The 10,005-nt window shown below is 40.6% G+C and overlaps 1 protein-coding gene across 1 annotated transcript; it reads right to left on the reverse strand.

Moving 5' to 3' along the window:
- Positions 1-1,482: 1,482 nt before the first annotated feature.
- Positions 1,483-3,952, reverse strand: cmklr1 (chemokine-like receptor 1). The gene is made up of 2 exons (XM_033618908.2): positions 3,822-3,952; positions 1,483-3,705 (listed from the first exon to the last, which is right to left on the reverse strand). Exon 2 carries the CDS (start codon positions 3,685-3,687, stop codon positions 2,647-2,649), a length of 1,041 nt encoding a protein of 346 aa, XP_033474799.1. The 5' UTR covers positions 3,688-3,705; positions 3,822-3,952; the 3' UTR covers positions 1,483-2,646.
- Positions 3,953-10,005: the final 6,053 nt, after the last annotated feature.

Below are 10,005 nucleotides of genomic sequence, written 5' to 3' on the forward strand. Positions count from 1 at the left end.
TGTTTGTAAATAGATGAACATTTTCAGAAAGCATTTGTGCTTCCTCACACAATCAGAAAGGTCAAAATTTGGAGGTGTTGTTATTTATAGGCTATTATGCAATGCTTTTACTGGTGCGGCCTACTTGAGATCAAATTGGGATGTACGTGGTCCATGAACTAAAATGAGTTTGACGCCCCTGCACTACATGATTTAACCTGAGGGGTCATGAACGTCTGTGCATATTTTTCACGGAAATCTATCTACTGTAATAATTATTGAGATCTATCAGTCTGGACCAAAATGGTGGACAGAGCTATCAACAGACCAAATTGCATTGCCATCCATAGAGCCATACGCTGCTTGTGTGACAAACAAATTAGTTAGAATAAATACAGCGAGCAGTGAAACAAGCTGTGAACACGTCACATCCAGCAGATATGGAGCAGCATGATCATTTATGTGGAGCTGTGTTTCTGACCACCTCATGAATGCAATTCCAACATTCACTCTCCTTTTAGCTTCATTTTGGTCTCCACCAAGTTCTGATTGGATAACCTGACTCTGTATTCACTAAATGCTCCACATGGTCAAGTTTTTTAAATTGCAAGGTTTTAGTAAAATTTGTTTGGGAAGTACTGAGTATACAACTAGATAGATGAGACTTGGATTATACTACATGAGTTGTGTGAGAGTTCGTACACAGATGATTAGCTGTTGTTAAATGCAGCCCCTGTGACTTTTATTCATCAAGAATTTTCTGTTTTTGGATTCTGTGTTCACCGTGGAGGCATGTGAGAAAAACGTTTTCTTCACAGATCCCAAAAAAAAAAAAAACAGGGTGAGTAATTGATTAACAAATGGTTGTTTTGTGGGTGACATAATTCTTTAAAGCAGCTTTTACCATGTCCAAGTTTCATTGTGATTTACTGCCAGTGTTTCATGTAACCTCTGTAGTCTGTGTCTTCCCCCTGCCATCTGCTGTTTCAACATCAAGAAAATTACCAGGTACTCTCTTTGCTATTCTTTGTATGTTGCTACTGAGCAGGAAGTAAGATTACTTCTATTCAAAGGTTCCCCATTCACAGCACGGACTCATTAATCGGAATCGTTTTTACTTTTTTGTCAAACACAGCATGAGCTCATATTTCTGTTTCAGTCTTTATAGTTTCAGAAGTGTTGGCAAATATACAAGAGGTCACACTACTCTACCGACTGCTGATGAGCAGTGATGAGTGCATTTACTACTGCAAGTGAGGCGACGTGAAATGAATGATGCCATCTATGAAATTTTGATGCTTGATGGCACTTTTTGACTGTGAGAAACTACAAGTATAATATTCTCATCTCTAAATCCAATCCAATTTAACTCTTTTAAGTGATATTAAAGCTCCCAGTGCCACAGTTTTGTCAAATCATCTGAACATGATCATATAATGATCGTGGGTAAATTGTTAAAACATATATTTGCCGTAATACTGAGAGATTAAAACATCAAACAGCTTTATTTCATAAAACAGAAACATTTATTGCACAGATCACATTCACTGTACGGCTACAAGTTTATTCAACAGGCTGTTTTTGTCGACTGCTAATAATAGCTCTGTGTGTGGTATGTCCTGAGAAATATCTACACTGCAACCATATCAACAGCTGTCCTCCACCCATTTGTACATCGTATTTGGGTCAGTCAGATACAACATTCAAATACTGTGAAACACAAAAGAGTTGCGTTCTGTGGTGTTAATAAATAAAACCCCAGCACATCCTTTTTTTGGGTGGAGGAACAGTTGTGGTTTTATGTGCCTGAGAAGCAAATACCAGTAATAAACTGTTGGCTCCTTTCTTTCAGCCCATGCTTTGCATTATCTTGTATTTATTTGCAGTTGCACAGTCTTGTGCTTATCATGTAATATCAGAGGTCAACAAAGCAAAAGAAAACTTTACAACAATCAAATCTACAAACGTATCAACAATCATCTACAGTCAGTCTACAAACTGATGAGCAAACACTCACATCCTGCAAAACGCCTGGAGCCCCCTCCACCAAATCTGCCACATAAGATTGTTACCTTTCCTGTTCATTTTGACGTGTTTCACTAATCAAAACAAATGGCATGCACAAGAATGAAAGAGCCCTGCAAGAGTCGCACATTTATCTGCAATTCCCAATCTACTGCCACCGTTTATGATCGTAAATACACTCAAATTGCCTTTGTGAAAGGAGCCCCTCGAGTGTTCCTTTTGCGTAATATAATTTCACACAAAGCTTAACATAATACATTTTTATGAGTTCATTATCAGAAAATTTACCTCATATTTTACAGTCCTTATATTTTACAATTAAAATGTGCTGCAGTTAAAACTGCCTGCAAAACTTTCCACTAATGCTGCTGTGAAAACTTTGCTGGATGAGATTGATGTCACCCACCCTGCAATGCACATTGAGCAAAGCTTATGTTTAGATATCAGCTTCAGCTAAGTTATGTGTTTGTGAGCCTAAAACAACAGCTACAGTATGCTGTCAACAGTAGAGAAGTGCAACACAGATGCTTATTAACACTGTGAATCTGTGTCATATCTTGTGTTAATTAATTGCATCTTTGAAAAACAGTATATTTGTTGTCACATGAGTGTCCTGAGTGAGACAGGTTAGGATTATCATCTCTAGATGTGCGTAGAAGCTCTGCCGTCCATGGAGCTGGACCTGGACAGGTATCGGCTGGTGGTGCGGCCTTCATCTGCCATCGCATTCTCCATCTTTGAGAGCACAGAGTTCTTGAACTTCTGCTTGAAGTCATTGCCCATGAATACATACAACACTGGGTTGAGGAAGCTGTTTGCTGCCGCCACAGATGTGCCTACTTTGAGTCCTGCCGTCAAAATACTTTGGTCGAAGTTTTGGTGGTTGAGCTCAAGTAGCACAAACACGTGGTAGGGCAGCCAGCAGATGAAGAACGCAGCGACGAGTGCAGACATGACTTTGAAAGGTTTAGAGTTTTTGGTCATCCTGTTGGTTCGAAGTTTGAGGATGATGATAGAGTAGCAGACGATGATGACGACGAAAGGGACAACAAATCCTGCAAGGAAGCGGCTCACGGCAACTATTGTGTGACTGTTGTGGTGTAATGTATAATTGTTGTAGCAAATGGTCCTACCCAAGTGACTGCTAACATCCCGGAAGATGATAGAGGGAATGCTCAGTCCGATGGCGAGAAGCCAGCACATGAAAACAACAACAGATGCCTTATTAACAGTGCGATGGTTCTGGGCCCAAACTGGAAACATGACCGACACGCAGCGGTCGATGCTGATGACGACCAGGAGGAAGATGCTGCTGAACATGTTAAGGAACATAATGGAGGGGGCGAATTTGCACATGAAGACGCCAAAGATCCATTCCTCCATCACCATGTTGGTGATGCTGAACGGGAGGAAGACGCAGAAGACGAAGTCAGAGATGGCAAGGCTCAGGTACCAAGTGATGTTGACCGTCCTCTTCATCTTGAAGCCAGAAATCCAGATGACCAGACCGTTTCCGCAAAAGCCCAGCAGAAAAATCACCACGCTGGCCACCAGTATAGACACACACAAGACTTCATGTAAACATGACGCTTTGTGCTGAAAAACTGGCGCCTCGTGTGGGGTGTCATTGACCTCACTGTAGTTATAGTCTATAGAATAGTCATATTCAAATGAAAAATCCATTTTGCAGTTTTTAGATATCTGTGAAAAAAGACAGCATTTAAAATGACTATCATATTATCACATTTAACATACTTTCCAACAAAGCTCATTATATGAAAATGTTTTTGAATCTAAATTAATGAACAGTGCCGTACCTGCTGCTCAGATCTTCCACTGCTGCTGACTTGATGCTGTCCAGTACTGAGTGTCAACAGCACTGTTGAGCTGTTTCCTTTAGACTTGTTAGAAACCCCACACAACCCATCTGCTTAGCAATCAGCTGACCTGGTGTTTCTCAACACTTCCATCCCCTGAATACTTTCAGTACTGCATTTTGAGGTCTTAAAGGTCTGTCACAAATTGTATAGCATTTGTTGTGTTGCCCTTTAAAGGTGATACTCAAACCCTTTATATTCAATAAATAATATTTAACTCTACACTGAACCATAATCCAAGCAAACAAAAATGTATTAACTGTCTACTTAAGTCCCATGTCAAGACGGACGTGTCATTTTAATAACAGAGTTATTATATATTAAAATGACATTTTTGTTAAAACAAGTGCAACTGAACTTAATAAAAAACGAGGTGCTAACATTTTACTTTCATAGCATATAGCACTATAAATCAGCACAGCAACAGAATGAAATTTTGTATGTTTCTTTCCTACTTCTCTTTTATTGAAAAACATAATTATAACCTTTTTCTTCCCACATTTGTGAGACATTTTCTGCAAAAATATTCTGTGAAAACTATGAACTTGCGCAAGTTTTCCGCAGAACTGGAGACAAAAAAGTCTCGTCTTCTTCTATGTTTTCTGGCGGTTGGCCAGCAGCTTGTAAATGCATTACCGCCTTCCCGACCCGGAGTGGAGATATCACCATGGAGAGAGGTGCGCTACGTCAGACTTAATTCACTGTTTCCATCCCCCGTTTTGCAAATCAGCATTTTTTCGAATCAACCAAAACCCGGCTAAAGCGAGTGTATTTTAGTTTGTGCGAATCAGGGGATTTTACAAATTTTGGTGTTTCCATCATAATTTTCCGATGCCATACTTCTAGATGCGCATCTAAACAGGCTGATGAAAACATGGCTATTGTTGCATGTTTTATGTCTACATGAAATAAAGAGAGTTAATTCGGGAAATGAAAGAAAATGAATTCATTTATGGTACACTTTTTAAATAATACAGATTTCTTAATCTTTGGGTTTGGGGGAATATTTCAAGTATGTTCAAGTCAAAAGACTCAAGTCTGAGAGGCCGTTTACACATACACGGTGATTTTGATAAACAGAGACATCTTCCTTCGTTTGTGCCCTTCGTTTACACGCAAACGGAGATTTCTCCTCTGAAAACGAGTCTTTCTAAAAACTCCGGCCAGAGTGGAGATTTTGGAAAACTCCGGTTGCGCATTTGCATGTAAACTGAGATAAACGGAGATAGACGGAGTTATAGGCAGCCGACATCACAGTATGCGCCGGAACTTGCGCCTGTGTAAAAAGTGCGACCTATGATGCTATGGTGACAATGGATACATGGAAGGCTTGAGCTTCTCGTTACACTGCCACCTACAGGTTTGGCATGCTCTTGTGTATATATACACGGGTAAGTGTAAACGAAGAATTTCTTGAAAACGGAGACGGTGAAATGTCCGTTTATGAAAATAGCCGGCAACGTGTAAACGGCCTCTGAGTGCAGCCACAAGTCATCAGTGTTTAAGTCTGTCACGCCCCACCCTTAAGCGGCCCTACTGGGCTAACAAAACTCCAACACTAATCCAAAATAATCACATAAACACCTTTAAAACACTCATATCCATGGGATTTATTAGAATGAAAACAAGCAAACAAGACAAGAAAAATCCCATGGTGAGAGGCAGCAGGACCAGCAATCCCCACACCAGAGGCCTCTCTCCTCTGCTGCTGGCACAGGAGCTTTTAACCACCTCCTCCATGCCAGATGTGCTGCACCTCGTTAACTAACGCAGCACACCTGGGCAGATCTACAAAGGAGGGAAAAGGGACAGCAGCAGGGAATACACAGACAGCCGTAAGAGTTAATTCAGGAAATGAGAGAAAACGAATTCATTTATGGTACACTTTTTAAATAATACAGATTTGTTAATCTTTGGGTTTGCAGGGTGGTTTCAAGTATGTTCAAGTCAAAAGACTCAAGTCTGAGTGCAGCCACGAGTCATTGGTGTTAAAGTCCAAGTTGAGTTGCAAGTCTTCTTAGATTTTGTTCAGTAAAGTCTTAAAATTTTATCATTAAATTTAATGTGAACTACACCATATGGACACTGAGAAGATGCAGATCATAAACTCCAGACATTTATGCTTGTGTTGTGTTTCTGAACATATGAGTGTACTGTCTGGCTTCACTTGATAAAAAGAAATAAAAGTATTCATACATTTCCCGTATTGTTGCCGGTCACAAGTTTTATCTAAATACTTAGCACTGAATCCGTATGTTCCTCATTCGTCAAAAAGAGAAATATCTCAATGAGCACATGAATGCACCCCCCTCTGTCACAGTTTTGTGATATGGCTCTGATGTTTCCCCTTTTCTGTGCCAGATATATGTTATCGGCCAGATGTAGCTGTTCAAAGCAGTCAGAGGAGGAGGTCATGTAAGGCCACAGAATTATTAAACCATTAAACTATTAACCATTCTCAGGCAATAAACACACAGATTTTAATTTGATATTTCAGCCCCAGCTTTTGATACAGATGTTTCTAATAACACAACACAAAAAGCAACAGCTGTTGCAAACACAGGCCACAGAACATCGTTAGTGACTGACTGAATCAGCTCTCTGTGCTCGTCCTGCTTCACGGAGCCATGATCATCGAGGCAGATGCATCTGAAGCAGCAGCAGCAAGAAGAAGAACCGCAGATGGCAAAGTTACTCAGTTTGAAAGATGCTGTAATGAGTGGGGAGGACAGCAACGCCCACAAACATAACACTTGAGTTCCTGAGTTCATCTGAAACTCCCACATTTCTCGGAGATAATAAACTGAATAGTGGGATGAAGAGTCACAGTCAGAGACAGAAACTCTAATAAAAAATAAAAGAAAAACAGAAATACCCAGAAATGAAAAAGTACTTTGAACCTTTACGGTGAAACTGAAGGAAGCTTGTTTTAGTGGAATTGTTGGTTACTTATACTTCCTATTTCTGTGTAGGTTTTACTTTGTATTTAGAGTATTGATTCTAGACGTCATTGGTATGAAAAAAGACCTCAAATATTAAAAGAGATTAAAAAAACCATTGGAAAAAAGAAGATGAGACTTAATCGTGAACTATTTGTGTGTATAAAGTTTAAGATTGAGATTCTTTATAACTTGTTTTTAATTAACAATGAGACAACCTTAGCTTTGCATCAAGGCGCTTTATGACCAAACAGGTCTGAGGATGGCGGCATGGTGATGCCGTTGTTTCTGGTACAAACCTGGGGTCAGCGTGGGTTCTCTTCAGGTTCTTTGGCTTCCTCCCACAGTCCAGAGACATGCAGGTTAGGTTAATTGGTGACTCTAAATTGACCTAAGAGCCTGTGACGACTTGTCCAGGGTGTACCCCACCTCTCGCCCAGTGTCAGCTGGGATAGGCTCCAGCCCCCCGCAACCCCTAACAGTATAAGTGGATACGGAAAATGAATGAGTTCTGGGGACTCCCTGAGAGGAACTGCCCTCTGGGAAGCTCCCCTGAGAACCACATACCTTCTGGGGCTTTTCCTTTGTTTGCATTCACACTGCCAGTAGGAACGCTGAAGTGGCATACAGCCAGCCAGCAGTTGGTATAGCAACGTCACTTTCCCTCTGAGGAGTGGCATGCAAAAGTGCGGTCCCCCCTGGTCACACTTTCATTTATTGTGAACAGTTAAGTGAGTAGAAGATGAACATTTTAAACATTTTAAGCAAGATTAGATTATTACTTTTGTTTTGTATGATTTTAGAGTGAAAAAAGAAAGGCGCATGATGCAAAAGACATTTGAGCTCTGAGACAACTTTTACCAGGGTCTCGGGCCTTAATTAGCTTGTTAGGGCTGTGGCTTGTTCACAGTCGTCGTTAGGAAAGGCCAGGTGATGCAAATTTCAAAGCTTTAGAAATATTCTGACTCCTGAAACCTCCCATCAATCAGCCACCATGGCCTCCTCTAAACAGCTGCCCAGCACTCTAAAAACTAAAATAATTGATGCCCACAAAGCAGGAGAAGACTATAAGAAAATAGCAAAGCATTTTCAGGTCGCTGTTTCCTTAGTTCATAATGTAGTTAAGAAATGGTAGTAAACATGATCTGTGGAGGTCAAGTTGAGGTCTGGAAGACCAAGAAAACTTTCCAAAAGAGCTGCTCGTAGGATTTCTAGAAAGGCACATCAGGACCCTTGTTTGACTGCAAAAGACCTGCAGGAAGATTTACCAGACTCTGGAGTGGTGGTGCACTGTTCTACTGTGCAGTGATACCTGCACAAATATGACCTTCATGGGAGAGTCATCAGAAGGAAAAACTTTCCTGTGTCCTCACCACAAAATTCAGCGTCAGACATTTGCAAAGGAACATCTATACAGGCCTGATGCTTTTTGGAAACATGTCCTGTGAGCTAATGAATTTAAAGTGGAACTTTCTGGAAGCAATGAGCAAAGGTATGTTCGGACAAAATCTGTCCAACTGTTAAACATGGAGGTAGATCAATCATGCTTTGGGCTTGTGTTGCAGCCAGTGGCAGGGGGAACATTTCACAGGTAGAGGGAAAAATGTATTCAGTTAAATTCCAGCAAAGTCTGGAGGCAAACATCACATTATCTGTAAAAAAGCTCAGGATGAAGACAGGATGGCCTCTAGGACAATGATCCTAAACACACCTCAAAATCCACAATGGATGACCTCAAGAGGTGCAAGCTGAAGGTTTGCCATGGCCCTCACAGACCCCGTACATAAACATCACTTAAAATCTGTGGATAGACCTTAAACGTGGACGGCTCAAGAATCTCACAGAGCTAGAAGTGTTTTACAATAAAGCAGTGGTGAAAATCCGCCAAATAAAAACTGAGAGACTCTTAGCTGGTTACATAAGGTGTTAAGAAGATGTGATACTTGCCATGAGGGGGCGCTACTAAGTGACCATGCAAGGTGCCCAAACTTTTGCTTGAGGCCCTTTTCCTTTTTCAATATTTTGAAGTTGGAAAAGATTGAAGAAAGAAATGTGTCATCTTTAACTTTTTGTGTTTTGGAGATCCGTTCATCTTCTACTTACACAACTATTCACCGTAAATGAAAGTTTGAGTAGAGGTGCTGGGAGAGTACCTGCTGTGAAATAGAAACTATAAAAACTCCCTCAAACCAGCATTCTAAATACTATGATTGTCCCTGGTTCCTGTGGTGCAAATACAACAGAAAGGGGGGGTTCTTAGAAGTGTGAAAAAGTTCCTCTGGTCTGAAAACGCCTAATATGGATGGTGTGTCATGATAGTGAGTGTCAAATATTTAAAGCACCTGTCTGAGATGTGTTTGAAATTAAATCCAAATCTTTTATCTGCTCAACAAAACTGAAGTGCCAAAAGTCCTCCTCACTCTATAAATACAGATACAAGACAATGAGAGCTGTGTTATTGTAAACAAACACAGGTGATTTTAATTAATTTGGCTGACATCTTCTCAGGGACATGTAGGCTTGCACAGACACTAGGTGCTTCTCAAAGTCAAGAAGAGAGCCTTAAATTGCTGCATATCAAGAATACTACAAGACTGAATCCTTAATCCTTTGTCTGGAAAATTTTCAAAGATGCCCGTCAGCCTGAGTGCTCTTACAGCACCTAAAATCCAATGCACACAAAGCAATGGCACTGTGCCCCGAATTGGAAACAAGTTGCTTGTAAACTTTCAGTCATATCACCAAAATCTGTTTCTGAATAAATCTGAAGCAAGAAATGAGAAACCCTGTGCCTGAAACTTCACTCAAATCAGATCTATAAGGCCTAATTCAAAAGTTTGGGGGCACCTTGCTGGTTCTTGGTTGTGTGTTTTTGCCTCGGCCACCGTCGTTAGCATCTCCTCAGAAAGAAAAATTAAAAACTTTCTTTTGTATTTCCCAGTGTGTCTTCATGTTCTCAAGTAGATTTCACATGTTGTGGAAACAAGCTTATGCGTGTAAATCTTGAGTCACATGCGGGTCAATTAGGAAATATTTAATTGCGTACAGCATGCCCACCTGACCTATTTAGATGCATTTCAACAAAATCACTTTCACTGCAGAGGATGCACAGACCTGCTGGTGCCCTGCAGATTAGATTTCCTGATGAAGGCTGAGGTTATAAATAATCAAACACACAATAACCA

This window comes from Epinephelus lanceolatus, chromosome 9, assembly GCF_041903045.1.
Source record: "Epinephelus lanceolatus isolate andai-2023 chromosome 9, ASM4190304v1, whole genome shotgun sequence".
Classification (NCBI taxonomy): domain Eukaryota; kingdom Metazoa; phylum Chordata; class Actinopteri; order Perciformes; family Serranidae; genus Epinephelus; species Epinephelus lanceolatus.

What these genes read in the sequence shown, in the direction of transcription:
- cmklr1 (XM_033618908.2), bottom strand. Translation starts at nt 3,687, where the DNA reads ATGGATTTTTCATTTGAATATGACTATTCTATAGACTATAACTACAGT.